We start from the raw sequence: 17,618 nt of genomic DNA on the forward strand, positions 1-17,618 counted from the left end.
GTCTGGAACGCTGTTATTTTTCTTTCCAAAATTGGTTTTAATTGAGTCATAATATTCTATTCTATGTACTATAATTCATTTAACCAACATCCCATTGATGACTGCTTAAATTTAACTTCTAATTTATCTCTGCTATAAATACCCTGTGATAAATATTCTTACCAAGCAATCTTTGCATAAATTCATAAAAAATCCCTGGGATAAAGTCCTAGAACTCTTTCTGAGGTGCATCTCCTACTCTCTGCACCCTTGTCAGCTTCCATGAACTCCTCCCGGTCAATCTACTGCACTATCTTGCCTTTCCCTTGAACCAACATCTCATTTTTATATGACTTCCTCTTGGCCCAGAAAAATTATATGAAAATATTTCAGAAACCAAAAAAGCCAATTATTTGAGATATTACCACAAGATGAGACTTTTAAAAAGTCTATCAAAATCCATTTGTTAGTTGCCTAAAGTTTTTATGTGAAGACTAAGACAAAATGTCAAATTTTAGGACTATATTGACTAATTGATTTGAGAGAAAAAGAGAGAGAGAGAGAGAGAGGAAGAAGGCATAGGCAGGGAGAGGAACGAGGAAGAGGGACAAGCAGACATTGGACTCAATCTCACAACCCTGAGATCATGGCCTGAACTGAAATGGAGAGTCGGAGGCTTAACCGACTGATCTACCCAGACACTCCAACTATATCCTTGATATTACAGAAATAAATGAACTTCTACTCATCATTTCCTTAGTCAATGTTTTAACTTTGGAAAGTGGAAAGTTTGCCACAGTTCCAGGACTCTGGGTAGTAAGAATTTGATCATTTTTCTTAAGAACATTGTTTTCCCTACAGAAAACATATCTAGTGAGTAATTCCCAATGGGGAAAAAAATCACTCTTGCGAATCCGTTTTTTTTCTTTTGTTTTGTTTTTTGAGATCAAACCAGGTTTTAAACACAACAGGAAAACTCCTTACTCTTTGGAAGTTCAGATTTTACTCTTTGGCTACAGTGAGTGTAATTATCATTGGTGTCTCCTGGCCAAGTGTCATATTCTAATTCACATACATGTCAGACAGCACTGAGCTCTACATTTTTGCACATATAAGCTCATTTAATCATCATATCAACCCTGTGAGGAAAGTATTATTTCCATTTTACAGATGCGAAAATGAGGCTTAGAAAGGAAAAATGATTTGCCTGACCTTACAATCTAGAAAGACCAGAGCTGGGATTTGAATCCAGGACTATGATGCAATCTCCTTTCACACTGGATTTACCTCTGAAATGGTTTTGCCCCAAGCATAAGTGCCATCTTCAGGACGGCCTCCATTTAGATAAATCCACACTCGTTTTGTGTTCGGTTGCTTATACAGGCTGCTCTGCCTGCGTGCTATACTTTTAGTTTCAACTGGAGAATTTCTCTTGGATTGCAGTTCTTGAACTGCAGAAAGGTGTGCCTGGTAAGAAAAGCCCAGAAAATACCATGGTGAGAGAACTTCCTGGTAGGTGTGTGCATGAAGAATGTGATGAAAACAGAAATACTTATAATTGCAAATTACACTTTAAAAATTTTAGGAAGTATATTTCCCTCCCCTGTCACTGACTCTTCTATAAACTCCCCTCGCTTCTGTGAGTCACCAAAGGCAACAATAACCATTAGAGTAATAATAATAAGCCACTTCTTTTGGCAAAACACTTAACTTTAATTTATAATTTGGAGAGATGAATGGAGATGTGTTTTTGGATTTCTGTGTGGTGTTTCTCCTACTGAGCAATTTCTCTGCATCTAACAAATGAGTTTTTGATTAGAATCACAACATCATTTTCTTTAACCAAGAAATGCTTAAGGGAATGTGCATGACTGTTGTTTGAGTCTTTACTCTCTGTCTTTTAAAATACAGCAGCCACCCTTATACTTTGCCAGATCCCTGCCAGGCAGCTTTTCATCCTACTTCAAGCATGTCCTAGTTCAATGCTTTGCATTCATTCCCTGGTCAGTGATTTATCCTGCTCAGCTTGGCAAGAAGTCATATTTCTAGCAATGTCAATTTCTTTTTTCTAGTAACCTTGACTTGGGCACACGCCTAAGATATAGATTGAACACATTTCACGATTTGAGAAACCCTATTAAATAAGAACATATCATTTTGATGAAAAACTTCACAAAGCGAAAAGTTTTCCCTGGTCTCTATCCCCAATCCTCTCTCAACAGCTGACCTTTCTCTTCTCGACTTTTTTATGTCTGGCAATCCTGACTGATTAACCAATTGGAGTGAAACTGCTTTTTGAATTCCTCACTTCTGAATGTCTCCATTGCAATTAGTATTTTGCTCCTTGCTCTTTCTACATATTGAGACATACCCTTAGGAGTGATGAGCAATGAAGCCATAAGGCTCAACTTGACTACACTTATTATAATTACCTTTGTACATATCCACTGGGCCTTTTTCTCTTCTTTGCTAAGGTCATAATTTCTGGTCTCCATTCAAACAAAACAGACTTTCATATGAGCTGGCTGTCTTTTAGATAACTACTCTCCAAATGCCAACTCAATGCTTGGCATATGCTTATGTGGTCATAACTGACCAGATGCTGAGGATGTATTAATAGCATAATTTTAAAATTCAATACTATGCTTTTAAAACCTTATTAAAGAGGCAGAGTCTTTAATGTCTGGAGTCCTGAAGAAAGTACCTCTGTATGTCTTATGAGTTCCATGAGTTTAATTTCCTCTTGAGTCTGCTCAGTCCAGCCTCCTTCCACCACCACCGGCTGCACAGGGCTTTTGTTGGGAACCATGGCGGCTGGCTGACATGCTGCTACTCGCCGCCCTGGGGAAAGAAGTCCCTGGTAATGTTGTTTCTGAAGATGGGCTTTCAGATTTCAAATAAATTGGTTTGGCATTCTATGCATAAATCATTCCACTTGGGAGCATAGGCTAAAATACTAAATATATCATAAAAGCAAAGATGCCTAAGGTAATAATATCTAACAATGCCTCTTCATATGGGAGCTTGAGGCTTCAAATAGCCAGGATATGCATATTCACTATACAGACGGAAAAGAAAGATAACATGCTGACTTCTACACTGGCCCCAGCCTCTCTTGCACGATATGGTTCAGTGGTAATTTAGTCAAATAGAAACCATGACCTATATAGCCCATCATCTCTTCCAGTCATGGAACATATGTTTTGTTCTCTTCACTAATAATAAGCCTTTCCCCAACAATTAGCTTAGCAGCCTGGGGATTAAGTACTTCTAAAATAATATTAACCCAAGAGACAGCAGGCCTTTTTTTCTATCTAATAATACCCGCAAGCACGATTAGTTTCTGACACCTCTGCTGTGCCCTTTAGGTTGTTAAAAAGCTGTGTAAGAGAAAATATTTATTGGAATACTGTACTCCAAAGAATAATAGGCATAATTTAATAAGTGTGTTGATTTGAATGTATACATTCTTTCAACTAGTCCACTTAAAATCGTTATAAAAGATTTAAAAATCATACTTAAGAAATTGGTTTTCCCCCATGTTGAAGATAAACTCACACTGAGTCTCATACTGATCTCTAAACTTTTTAAGTAAAAGTAATGCTTTCTTTTGCATGTTCCCTCTAGAAACTTATGTTGAGCACCAGCAATCAGTCAGGCATTGTGCTAGACGATGTAAATACAAACATGTTCAAGAGTTAGTCCTTGTCTCTAGTTTGTTGGGGGAAGGCAGATGTCAAGGAAATGATTACACCAATAATTGATTGCAACTGTGCTGTTCCAGAGAAGTATAGAGTCTATATAAAAGCACTAACAGGGGTTACTGCCCTGGTCTGAAGTGCCAGAGAAGGCTTCTTTGCTAAGTAACACTGGATAAAATAATAGAAATACTAACATGAAGTTGAGACCTAATTTTGTTGCCAAGAGAGCCTTAGTGTACAGATTTTCAGCTCATGACTACAAACAAAACTCTTTGAAAATAATTTAGTATTTGCAGAGAATAAAGCATTTGCGCTCCTTAAGCTCAAGTTGGTGGAAATAGATCCAGCAATAAAAATAAATGGCAGCAATGACTTTTCAGGGAAACCAGAAGTCTATGTACCTAATAAGTAAGCATTCTCTGCAATTTATAGATGTGGAGAAAACATAATTGAATCAGTCAGCCAATGAGTTACAGTGGCAATGCCATTAGATTACACGTTTTAGAGAAGACCACAGTGGTACGAGAAAAATACGTGACACAAATTTACGCAAACATAGTTTTTAGCCTACTCTATTCATAAAACCCAGACAACGTTAATTTATGACACATAAATATTTTATTTATAGTGCCTTTGAACACTAAAACTTTGCTCAACTAAAGAGAGCTCAGCAATAGTTTATCATTTACACTCTTGAGAGCCAGGATTTGAATGTAGGAAAAGAACAAAACCATTATGCATTATTTGTTTTTTGTCAAATTGCTTCTAATGGTCTTTTAAAAAAATGAATGCATTTGCGCTATAATTTTCATAAAGACAAATTCATCACAAAAGGTTTTGGTTCAAGGAAAGATGTTCATAACAAAGTACTATTTATGTAGGTAAGGATACAAAATGAAACCGAGCAAAATGTATTGATTAAATTGTTTTTTATTTTTTTATTACATTCTCCATATATTCTGTTTTATATCATATGAGATCTGGGGAAGTAATGATAATAGCTAATAATTAATAGGGAAAACTAGAGAACATGAGTGCTTTGCTGTTCTTTCAAACTATAAATCTCATCCAGACAGCTCCCCCCAAAGTCTCTCCATCCTGTTTCAGCCTTATCTATGCCTGGGAGGGTAAGTCTGCCTCATTTGAGGTTTTAGTTGGAAAAATCTATTTAGCTCTCACACTAAATAAAATGCTCCAGCACTGCCTTTATATGTAAGAAAGGTGATACTTTGGCCTCATCTGCCATGCCTTTATTTCATCGATCAGTTTTTAGGATCCCAAGTCAGAAAATGGGCTGCCTTCTCAGGAACCCTTATTCTAATACTTATTGAGTATTTATTATGTGCTACGCATGCAGTAAATACTTGACATTTATTGTTTCATTATAAAAACCCTATAAAGTTATTACTGGTATTGTGATTAGTACTAGCAATCACCATACTTACAAATGAAATGTAAAATCAGCTTAGCACAGTAGTTTGTACATAGTATATGCTTAATAAACATTTGTTGCATTCGCCAATGGCTATAATGATGGAAAATAATCTACTTAGCCCCTATTTATACCTCCTCTTTCATCCAATCCTCAAGAAGCTCATCATTCAACAGGGACTGCAGTTAACTGAACTTTGACTTGTTCTTATTTATCTTCATAACTCCAACAACTAGAAAAGTTCTTCCTCAGAGTAGGTATTTTATGTGTATTGAATTTACATTTAACAGCAGAAAATATAACAGTCTGTCAGTAGAGACGAGATCTATCCTAGTACTAAATTCTAAGAGAAATTTAATTAATGGATTCCTCCGTAATGGGCACCATCTGACCAGATAGTTTTCAAAAGTGATATTATAGGTGATATCAACTGAACTTTAAATGCTTTTTTATTAAAAATGCCTTTTTAATACTTAATTATAAAAAAGCTGAAGACATGATATTAAAGTCAGAATATACACTAAAGGCAGCCCTGCTGGGTGCTATTTTCAGTATGTTGCTTTTTATTGATTTAATTTGATAACAGGAATAGACCTTAGAAAACTCATTGGGTTGATATTCTGTTCATTCTTTAATTCAATCATTCTACAAGTATTCACAGAGCAAGTAAGAAGGTTGTAGAATTTATAATGTAACATAGGGATGACAGTCACATGACCAGGTAATTATATTCATGCGTGAATTCTTTTGCTAAGAACTGAATAATAGTTATTTCAAACCAGAGTTCTGTCTAATGCACTTACAACTAGTTGTGTTGCTTATTGCAGTAAAATTCACATGCTTTTGACAAAAGAGAGCGCACATACTTTCGAGTTGGAAATCCTGTCATGGCAGTTACAGAGCCTAAAATGTATTCCTTTCTAGACTAAAGACCATAATACACTGTTTCTCCCCAAGAGAGAGAGTATTCAAGTGCTAGGAACAGTATAAGATCTGTAACCTAAGATTCTGTGACAAAGAGAATGAAAGAAGAAAACAAATATTGCCAATTGATCACTTTGACTATGAATAGCATATCTTATGCTGCCTAACACCAAGCAGCCCTTCTGAGACATTGATATTGACCTTTGAAAAATTTAGTACTTCCTCATTCAGATTATAAAACAAACAAAAACCCAAACTTATTCCCCAGCAATACCCAAAGAATAGACAGAAAGTTTTGTTTAAGGACTAATTCCAAAACCCACAAAATGTCAGTTCAGTGACTGTTTCAATCCCAATATGAGGGTTATATGACCCAGACACTCCTAATTTTTAAAATTTACATATAATTCATGTGATACTCACTTTAATATAAAATTTACAAATATAAAACCAGTACTGAAAGGTATATTATTAGGTTTTAGACTTGCTCAAGTGACTTTTGTGACACAATATTTACAGTACTCAGTCAAACATCTGGTATCTAATAGTAGGAAAAAACTTCCAGCAAATTGGGGTTACATTTAGAATTAAACATGGTGATACTTGATTTAGTTCATACTACCTTTTAACTGTCTCATTTTGTGTTTCATGGTGTCTAAATCAGCCAAAATTTTGTCCTTTTTCAGCCAGTTCTGTTTTTCTAATTTTTCTGCTTTCTGCAAAGCTAGAAAAAATACACAATATTTTATTTTGCATGTGTTATCAACAGTAATTTATCATGCAAGCCAATAATTTATAAAGAACTTTCTGCTCCAAGAAATAGATTCAATTAGAAATAAGTAATTAAAAGGTAAGGGTCATTAAAAGAAACCTCATTTGAAAGATGACAAGGCTTAAGGCATTTCTTTATGGAATGGCGGGGAGGGGGTGGGGGTGGGCGGAGAAGAACAGTGCTGTTTTATTATATAGATTTACCATATGCAATAGCCATATTTCATTTTCCACTTCCACAAACTATTTGGAGGTGATGAAAGCCTGGCTTGGAACCATTCATTTTTTAAACATCCACCTACTGCCTAAAGGGTGCAATTCTTAAAAATGAAAATGTGCAGACAGGTCGTCTTCAGTGTGAATTAAACTCATTTGTTATTTTCTAATGTATACCATTATTCTCAGTCTTATAGACCAAGGATCTCTTTATCAACTAAATTAGACATTTTTCCATGCAGAATACTCCATTCCAGTAAGAAAAAACAGGCAACTGTGCAAATATCAGAGTACAGCTATTCTTGTGCACATGTTAATTGATGGACCTCCTGTTCTTTGCATAAATGTGATGTTATTATGTTGACATTATATACATTTAATTCTTTTCCTATGGTGAAATAAAATTTATTTCTCTCTCCATTATACACTTGCTTGGAAACAAGCAAAAACAAAAAACTTACCCTTCGGAGATAAAAATGGTTCACCGCAAGATACCCAGATGGCAATGGGATTTCTGAGGATGAAGGTGAGCAAAGACTTGTCTATACCATCCAAACTGTCAGATATCACAGACTTTGGAACTGATTTGGTTTTCATTTTCATTCTTGGGTTTTCTAGGAAACAAATGGTTCATTAACCATTGCACAATGACTAATGAATAAATTTGCCTCCTGAATTTATTTGTTCATTCAAAATTTTTCCTTTCTCATTAATGACTTCATTTAAACAGGTAATGCCTAAATCAGATGCAAATACATAAATATGATCTAAAGCTTCATATTCAACCAAGTAATTTAAACTAATCTATAAATATACTTTTAAATTCCTTTCTTATACTTATTAAAAAAAAAAGCTGAGGTGGCTCACTAAAATATCTACTCTGAAAAGGAATAAAATAAAAAGATAAGAAAATCAAGGAAAGGGGGAAAGAAGTACAGCAATAGATTAAAGCCTGAGATAAATTGCTTCAGGGTCCTCATCTTTTAAGTGAAGAGTAGTATCTATCTCATTCGGCTGTTGGGTAGATTAAAAGAAAAAAAAAAGAAAGTGCTTAGAATAAATGGTGTTTGGTCTACTTAATTGGACAAGCATTAAAAATGCCAGATAATATTTTTGTTATTAAATGGACATGAAAGCCATACTTCTCATTTGTTAGAGTTAAAGCACAGTTTGGGTTCTGAGCATTCTAGTGGCCTAAGCAAAGAGCAAAACACAATTTCAAGATTCACATGGCCCACATAGAAGATAAATTCCTCAGAAGATACACCTTTTCTGAGATCTGAGAGAAATTTATTTCAGGGTCTTCATAAGAGGGTTCTCTGTAAGGTAGCAAACAGTATCCTATAATAGAAATGAACAATATTGAGAACTTACAACATGCTGGGCATTTCACTAAGACCTCTGCACACATTATCTCAGGTAAGTCTCAAAATGATACTCTGAGTTAGGTCCATTTCTCTTTTACAATGTAACTGAGGTCTAATCAAATAGCTAGGTAGCTGCAGAGTCAGGATTAGAACCTGGGTCATACACCTCCAGAGCTTTTGCCCTTAACCACTATCTCCCTAGATACTTAGTTTCTGACTGGTGCCTGTTTATTTATTTATTTTTTTTTTTTTTAAGTTCCTCAATGCAAACTGATGGCATTGCACAAGTCACAATTCAATAAAAAGGGCACGTCTGCTAATGGACAAGCCTGATTCAAGGATAACCTCTCGAATATAGAGGGGAAGGAATACTGATACCCTTTTAGTGCTCCAGCGTGAATAACATTACTTCCAGTCAAGTTTTAAATAGCAATTTGAAAGCAGGGCCTTTGAATTGTAATCTTCCAGAAACTGGAGATTAGATATTCAATATGACAAGTAAAGGCCAAACTATATGCTTTAATGATTAGCTAGGCATTAAATATTCACATAATTATTTTTAAAAAACAGGACAAATAATATCATTGTGAAATAATAGAAAAGCATATATTGGTCTCTGCCCCACATTCCTGGCAGAGAATTTCTAAAACTCTTGTAATTTTCTAAGCGATAAGAGCACTAGGAGCATCTTTTGTTCTAATGTTTTGTTTTTGACTCTGGTTCCTGGCACAGAGCCCCTAAATCCTTTGGAATTTCCTGGATGATAGTAGTATCTTGTTTTCTAATGAGATGACTTTTCACAGACTCTTGGATGAAGTCTGGTCACTAGAAAGACCAAGCCATGATTAGAACCTTGGAATTTTCTACCCTACCCTCATTCTCCAGAGAAGGGAGAGAGGCTGGAAATGGAATTAGTGAACAATCATGCTTACATGATGAGGTCTCCATAAAAATCCCAAAAAGTACAGCATCTGGAGACCCTCTAGGTTGGTGAACACATGGAGATGGTAGGAGAGTGGTGGGCTTAGAGAGCATGGAAGTTCGGTGCCCCTTCCCACATCCCTTGCCCTAGTCATCTCTTCCACCTGTGTGTTCATCTCTATCATCCATCATATCCTTTTAAAATAAACCAGGAGACAGTAAAGTGGACCGTTTCCTTGAGTTCTGTGAGTTACTCTAGCAAACTGATCAAACTGAAGGAGGGAGTCAAGGGAATTTCCCATTTAAGCCAGTTTGTCAGAAACACAGGTCTGGACATCTGAAGTGGGGGATGCAGTGAGGAGCAGTCTTGTAGAACTAAGCTCTTAACCTGTGGGACCTGATGCTAAAACCAGAGAGTTAGTGGCAGAGTTGGGTTAAATTGTAGGACACCCAGCAGGTGTTGCAGAATTGCTTGGTATGGGGGAAAAAACACACATCAGGTGTCAGAAGTGTTGTGAATGTGATAAGAGTGTGAGAGTAAAGAAGAGACACACAGGAAGAAGAGCAAGTTTTTCCTCCTCAATTATATCCAATAACATCAGCTAATATTCATTGAATGTTTAGTAAACAACAGCCAGGCACTATTCTAAGTGACATATGCATTTATACATAAACGCCTATTCATATATATTTTTATGAACACATATTCGTACCTATGAGGACCAAATGAGTATACATTTACCTGATTATCAGTGTGCAATTTGTAAAATGAGGAAACTGAGGTACAAGAGGTTAAATAATTTGCCTAAGAAGGAATAGTAGTAAGGAATAGAGGTAGGATCTGAACCCTGGTATTTTGGCTCCAAAACCCAAGTTCTTAATCTTTAAATCACGACTCTCAGTACAACAGTGGAGAGCTGAGATCACTCTGCTGAACTATTATTGTAAGATTCATTTTTATTTAGCCAACTGTTGCTGGAGACACAGTTCCTGCCCTCAAGTTGTACATAGTTTAATGAAACACACAAAAATGTAAACAGATAATTATAATACAGTGTGCTAGGAGTTGCAATACAAGTGCTTTCCCTGGTGCTTCTGGGAGTTTAGAGGAACGGTGGAGATGGGCAGGGGCAGGTAAGGACAGCTGGCCGGCAGGAGTTATAGAGAGGACACCTTCTCTTCAAATAATAGAAAGAGATTTGCATTGATCCAGTCCCGCCTTCTTCACTGGTCTCCAGTTGGTTTTGGCTTTAAATTTAAAAACAAAAGCTGCTCGTGTTACATAAAGTAGCTAAGTTGTTAAACATATTTTATACATTTGAGGCAATTTATTTTTGGGTGCTGAAACCAAATTTACATTATTTTTTTAAACTTTTTCTTATCATTCTGCAAGGTAAAAATAATACAAAAATCTCACACAGGAGCAGCTTCCTGTGATTTTGTAATTCTAGAAGGAGTGACTGAATCACAGGATCACATTTAACTTTTTTAAGATGAAAAATAAGTAGAATCAGTTAAATCCCATAGAATGTCATCACCAACCTTTCATACTTTTAATAGTTGTCTCCTTTGCTTGAACAGGGGCTGTCTCTTTCTTTTGTTTCTCAGTGTTTCTCTGGATAAAAGATTCATCTAGAACCCATAAAACCAAATCACGTAAGGAAAGGACTGTGGTTCCATCTTTGGTATATACTTTGGAGGCTGCTCTGGTGAGACCAAGTTGCTCTGTGCATTCTGTAAGAAGCTAAATAACACAAATTGTAAAGAACTGATGAGATGAAATAGTGCTAGGGCTGGGAGCAATCGTGAAGCGCTTATTATTTTAGAAATTTGAGAAAATCCTTTAATTTGGGAAAATAGAAAGCTAAATAACTACTGACTTGATCTTTGATTAGAGACAATTTTTGGTATCGGATTGTCCTACATAATCTCACAAAATTAGTCCACTCCAACTGTGAAAATTAGCTCCAAAAATTTAACACAGCAGCTGATGTATGTTAATACATTTTAACATCAGAGTATTTATTTCTTAAGACGTGTTCAATTTAGAGATCCACTTTCAATTTTGTTGCTTTAGAAGGTATAAAATTGGAACACTTCCTCTTGATGAACTACTTGAGTAGTTGACTTTCAAACCCAAACTAACACGTATTATTACTTCCATTTTGCAGACAGACTGAAAGTTAACTTTGTTGTCCAAGACTACAGAAGCCAGCTGTGGAGCTCAGAGTGAATCTTGGTCCTGCTAACTTTTGTGATTTGCTTAGTTCACTGAACAATATCTTAGGCTATTTGTATTCAACTGAAAAGGGGAGTGAACAAATAGGTGTGTATGTGTGTGTTTTTGCAAGGAAGTCCCCAGGGTAACTCCATGTCAAATTTAATGTTGCTTATAAAATATGCTTTTAAAGGTATTGGCCAGAATGTATAGACAAGATAATCACCAAACAAGGGAAGGACAAAGCTGGGTTTGGGCCTCTTGAACTCTCCTTCCTTTCTGTGACTACAAGGAGCAGCCTCTACGATAGAAACCACTTGTTCCTTCCTAACATAACTCTTGCTTCTCCAATTTGAGAATGAAATAAAACAACCTGTCAATAAATAAGTGCTCAGGTGTTCCAAATGATAAGTGAGGTGGCATCTCTTAGGATATTTAGATGACACACAACTTGAAGCTAGAATGGGAAGAAAGGGGGAAAAAAGGCATTCTCTCTATAACACAAGTGGAGAAATCTGGTAACTTTGTTTGCCCCCTGGTTTTTTTGTACCTTTGCTCTGGAGCCAATCTAAAAACCATATTCTGATTTTTCATTTTTCTAAGTCTGTATCCAAAGAAATACAATAAAAAAGAATATCTTTAAGAAAACAGAGATCTTGATCTCATCAGCCTAAATTGGTGAAACTGGCCTGGGACATTTATCATTCAATCTCATCGCTTTTTTCTTGTCAGAAGAATCACTATTATCATTACCTCGGAGGATGCAAGAAACGTTTAAGTGATAGCCACTTACTGTGGGGAATGTTCCAGCCACAATTAACTTCCCATTTCGATATCCATCTCCATTTTTGTATGCAATTATTTTCACTGCCTTCTGGTGCAAAGCTGCCGTACCACTATGAGATACAACTCGCGTGCAGGTCTTCATCCGTAAAGATAATAGACGTTCTTCATAATAACTGAGTGTTTTCTCAGCCTCACAAGAAGATAAATCAGCCTGATTAAAAAAAAAAAAAAAAACCTTGAGAGGTCTACTCAAGCTTTTTCTCTTGTACATGTGTGTGGTATCTAAATTTTGAAATGCTCACTTTGCATGCTGTAGGTATTGGATACCACCGTGGGAAGAATGTTGGGTCAGAACTCAGTTCTCTTCCCAGCCCTGTCACAGGTCTCTCCGTGACTTTAGGCCTCTGGCTTGTGTTCCTGGCCTCGTTCTGTTTTCTACTTTGCCTTTTCTGTGACAAGAGTGGGGGGGAGAAGGATGCCAGGGCCAGAGAAAGTCTGGCCTTGAAGTAATGGGACGCTGGCACTACAGATAATCTCTTAATCTTTAACTTGAGGATGATGCCATCCTGTGGTGGCAGATATTGATGAGTGAGGAGGGAAAGAAGTGCAGGCCTAATCTACATGGTGGTAATGAGGGTGGTGAGCCCTAAACTTCATTTTTCCCTTTCCATTCCCTACTCAGGATGCTGCTTTGAGTGAAAAACTCTGTCCGAGATGTTGTAACACTGGAGATTCTTCCAATTAGCTCACCACCACCTCATAACCCCACCATCACCAAAGCAAAGCCAACTGCCTTCAGATTTCCTCAGAGGGCTGACTACTTTTCATCTTCAGAGTTACTATTTGCACTCCATGTTTCTTGCAACTGTTCCTGTCCCCTCCAGACCCCTCCCACACTGCACTGTTTATCCAGTTTAGGGGAATGAGGAGAGAGACCTGCAAGTGGAGAGAGCAAGCCCTGGAGAGCGCACCAAGTTGAAAGATCCCTCTTAGGAATCACTCCTTTTTATACAGGTTTGTAAGCTCCCCTTAGGACATCCTACTCTAAACTTGAAGGAGAGGACTTTTTAAATGGTGCCATTTTAAATTAAGTCACAGAAAAGTGGCAGAGATTCTTTTTCTCCATAAGCTATAAATAGTATTAGGCATGGATGCATGCATTCAGGCACCCAACCTGAAGAGCCATTAACAACATGTCAAGTTCCCCCTGAAATGTTCCATACTAGTATAAAGAAGTTTGTGAATACAGGCAAAAAAGCTGCTCCACTAAGTAAAGATTTGCAGTTGCTTCCTCATCTAAAAGCAACACAGAGAGCAGTGGAAGGTGTCAGTAGATGATTAAAGCCGCAGAAGTGCCCAATTAACTTCAAAGAGTGTATCGAACTATTAATAGACAATGTATTTTAAATTACAATGGGGAAGAGGAAATCAATGCAGGTGGAATGGTAAAGGTGCATCAGAGGAAGATGAATTGGATGAGTGGAGATGAACTTGAGTGCAAGGCAGATAATGAATGCATCAAAGTTTCCAAAGTGATGCCACACACGTATTAGCAGAGCTCAGATCATTACACACCTCTGCCACACTGATGACCTTGAAAGGCCCTCGTGAGAATGGTTTCTGGATCTTGGAGCCTGAGGCACAGAGGAATGGCAGCCCTGGAAGCAACTGTTTCAGCCCCTTCTCTGCTCTCATGGATTGTCCACATGCTAAGCAGAGCATTGTTTTTTTCTTCCCAGTGGGGGAGAGATAATAGTATCCCTAAAAAAAAAAAGGAACAAAGATGGTTTTATGTAGGCATATCTAAATTATGATAGCATTTTTGTAGAATGTTAAATTTGAAATCTCAACATGAATGCATTCTTTTGCTCCCTAATAATTACACTTTAAAAAACATACTTCCAAATTCTGTTGACTGGAAAAGGCGAAAGGCAGTAACAATTCAACAATTTATGTCAATTTATATATAATTTATGTCAAGAATCAGGGTTTCTTGGAGGAATGGCCAGTTCCAAATTTGGGGCAAGAAATATACAAGGTAAGCAAGGTTGTGGGGTGGTGTCTGGAAAGAAAAGAAGCCATCCAAGAGTAAAGGAATCATTTTAAAAAGACACAAGAACCAGCAACATGAAGGAGCCTCCACTGATCCAAAATGGGACAATTTGAGAACAACAAAAAGAATGATAACCAAAACACTTTAGACATGTTTAAAAATATAAAATCTCATAAGCTCATAATGATGCTAAAAATACTTATAAGTAAACTGGCACCAATTTATAACTCTGAAAACTAGTCATTAGAAAGCGTGCCAGATTATTTGCAGAGATGGGCACAATAAGACTGCTCATCCTTGTTTGCATGTCCTTCTGAAATGTGACTTTACGGCTCCTCCAATCAAGAAATCTTTCTCCTTTTGTCCCTTCCTTGAATCTAAGCAAGACCATGTGACTTGCTTTGGACAATGTAGCATTAGTAAATGTGATGCAAGCAGATGTGTAAGAAGTGATTGCATATTGGAGGTTGTTTTTTTGGTTGTATTTGGAACCCTGTAATTGTTCACAATGTGAACAAACTTAAGCTAGCCTACTTAAGGAGCCTTGAGGAGAACCAAGGAATGTTCTCTGTCCCCAGCTAACAGCCTGCTGATATCCCGACGTGTGAAGGAGACCATCTTTAACCATTCAGTCCCCATAGAACCTCCAAACTACTGATATACCACCAGACGACTACACATTAGGGTCACATGAGTGACCCTGGGCAAGACCAGCAGAGTGGCCCCATTAAGCCAACCTCAAATTTTTGGCCCACAGAGCAAAAAAAAAAAGTGACTCTTGGTTTAAGTCGCTAAGTTTTCAGGTGGTTTATTATACCACAATAGATAAATGAGATGGATAGAAAGAATTAACGTTTATCCTAGCATCCCTTACAAACCATATTTTTGGTAGTCAAATACCTAGTTGAAGAGGATAAATGTCATTGAAGTTTTTCCTTATATAAAAAGCTCAGCTAATAAATGTTGGGGAAAATGACAGAATTAGACAAAACAACCCTTTGGAGACTCCTAATGAAGTAATTGATTTAGACAAAGATCATCAAAGAGTGACACTAGATGAAAATTTATTGGGAGATTTGTTAAGTGTGAGGTTGGGTTCTAATCATGCCCACTGATACCCATTTTCACTAAAAATGGAAAACACAGATATTATATCCCTGCATAAGTGATCAATATGAAATATACCATAAACCCATGAAGATTATTGTCAAAAAATGTTAAACATCAATCTAATTACAATTCTAATGTTAAATTCCTTTTGCAGGAATTATGGGGGCTAGAGAAACAAATTTAAAAATGCCATAGGAAGTAAACAGACAAATCCAAATAAGAGACATTCTATAGGACAATTCTAGAGCCTACGACCAAATGTCATATAGGAATCTTGCTTGAATCCTGGGTCATATCAACCAACCATAAGAAGAATTTTTTAGGAGAACTTAGGAAATTTGATTAAGAACAGGGTACTTGATTGATAGCTAAAGGATTATTGTTACTTTTGTTAGCTGTGATAATGGTATAATGATTATGAAAGAAAATGTTCAAATTTTTTAGAGGCGTATGCTTAAGTTAAAGGTGAAATGGTATCAGGTCTCGGGTTTGTAAAGATTGCAAAAACCTGGATAATAGTCTAATTTAGATAAAAAGTAAGGATTCATTACACTATTCTATTTTTGAATATGTATGAAAATTTCTATAATAAAATTTTAAACTGCTTTTATATAGACTCTTTAATTTGTTTTGGTCTTACAAAACTAAAAGTTAGGTGCAGCCAGGATTAATAACAATAAGTCAATTTCCAGATGAGAAAACAAAAGCTCAGAAAGGAAAGTTTTCATCTAAGGATACTCAAGAGGTACATGGAAGGAGTGAAATATAAAACTGACTTCTGATTCCAAGTTTTTGTTTTTTTTTGCCTTTGTCATATTTCTTCAACTACTCCTTTAAATATGTAGAGCTACCTCAATTCAAAGCCAACACTTAGATGATACTTTTGAAGATGTAATTCTTAAATTCCACTATGGATTTTTCTACAATTTCCAGTTTTCTACACATCATTGAACAGCAGAAAATTAAAATATTCCTGCTAATAAATAAATAAATAAATAAATAAATAAATAAATAAAATATTCCTGCTTAGGTGGAATTGAATAAACATTATGTACAAAGTCATTTCTATAGCAGCATGTGCTTCATGATAAATCACGTGCCAATAATTTTCCTTATTATACTAACGAAGCCCATTGAAAAGTATCCAGAAAATGTATTTCTCATTCATTAAAACATCAATCCCCATGACTGTGGTGCTACAGGTTTGACGATCTCTGAATTGTTCTACTTTGACAATGGTGCATGTATACAATGTAAACTAGATTTTTTATTTATTCATCACATTTAATACTGTTTTGAAACTGCTGATGGAAAGAAAAAGGCAATATATTTGGGGAGCTCTCAGGTTAGCTATGTCTGTAGAATACAGAGTTTAAAAATTCAGTAAGCCAGCTATGGTATTTTGTACAAAATACCAGACAATTTATTTGACTAATTCTTTTCTCCATAAAATTTCCTTGATTTATTGAAATGAATGACTTGATCTTTTGGCCTTATAGATATATGGTCTATTACATGATCAATAATGACCATCACTATTGTATAGTAGCTAATGTGATTATGAATAAATTATTCAGTGTCTTTATCATAGTTATTATTTAAATGAGATATCATATGTGAAAATCAATATTGATTAGTATGTAACATACAGTAGTTATCTAGCATATAATAGTAACTTCTTATTAGTTTTCTTTTTCTAAGCTATCCATAAGGATGAGGTCTAGAAAGGGAGTTCTTACCCTACATCCAAAATGGATTTCAAGGGGAGTCTGTAAACTTTCTATAATTTATATGAAAGATGTTTCTCTACACATGCACTTTTTTGGGGAAAAGAATATCTATAATTTTCATGAAACTCTCAAAGAAGTCTGTATCTCCAAAAAGTTTAAAAACTATCTAGCGCCTTTTAACACTGAATAGATTTCTCCTAAACCCAGGAGAGGTTTTTAGTCTGTGAATTCCAGAATTGATATATTATTGTACTCTTCAGATCAATCATATTAACTTCTATCAGATAGGCTACCATTTAACTATTGAGAAAGGAAAATCATAATCTTTTAGAACAAATAATTGCTGGAAACTGAGAAGTTGTATCTTGTTTAACAAAAGAGCATCTTGATTGTATGATTAAAAGAAAGGT

General features: G+C 36.0%; 1 protein-coding gene across 25 annotated transcripts in view; it reads right to left on the minus strand.

The window, feature by feature from the left end:
• DCDC1 (doublecortin domain containing 1) overlaps positions 1 to 17,618 on the minus strand; it is a 483,101-nt gene that overhangs the window by 50,769 nt on the left and 414,714 nt on the right. For all 25 annotated transcript variants that reach the window (XM_077863419.1, XM_077863438.1, XM_077863436.1 and 22 more), the window contains 7 exons: positions 13,891 to 14,076; positions 12,323 to 12,526; positions 10,854 to 11,055; positions 7,485 to 7,637; positions 6,659 to 6,760; positions 2,684 to 2,820; positions 1,267 to 1,446 (listed from right to left, as the gene is read on the minus strand). In XM_077863419.1, coding sequence (XP_077719545.1) covers positions 1,267 to 1,446; positions 2,684 to 2,820; positions 6,659 to 6,760; positions 7,485 to 7,637; positions 10,854 to 11,055; positions 12,323 to 12,526; positions 13,891 to 14,076 — 1,164 coding nt within the window. The remainder of the gene's footprint in view (positions 1 to 1,266; positions 1,447 to 2,683; positions 2,821 to 6,658; positions 6,761 to 7,484; positions 7,638 to 10,853; positions 11,056 to 12,322; positions 12,527 to 13,890; positions 14,077 to 17,618) is intronic.

Source organism: Canis aureus, chromosome 21 (assembly GCF_053574225.1).
Source record: "Canis aureus isolate CA01 chromosome 21, VMU_Caureus_v.1.0, whole genome shotgun sequence".
Lineage (NCBI taxonomy): Eukaryota > Metazoa > Chordata > Mammalia > Carnivora > Canidae > Canis > Canis aureus.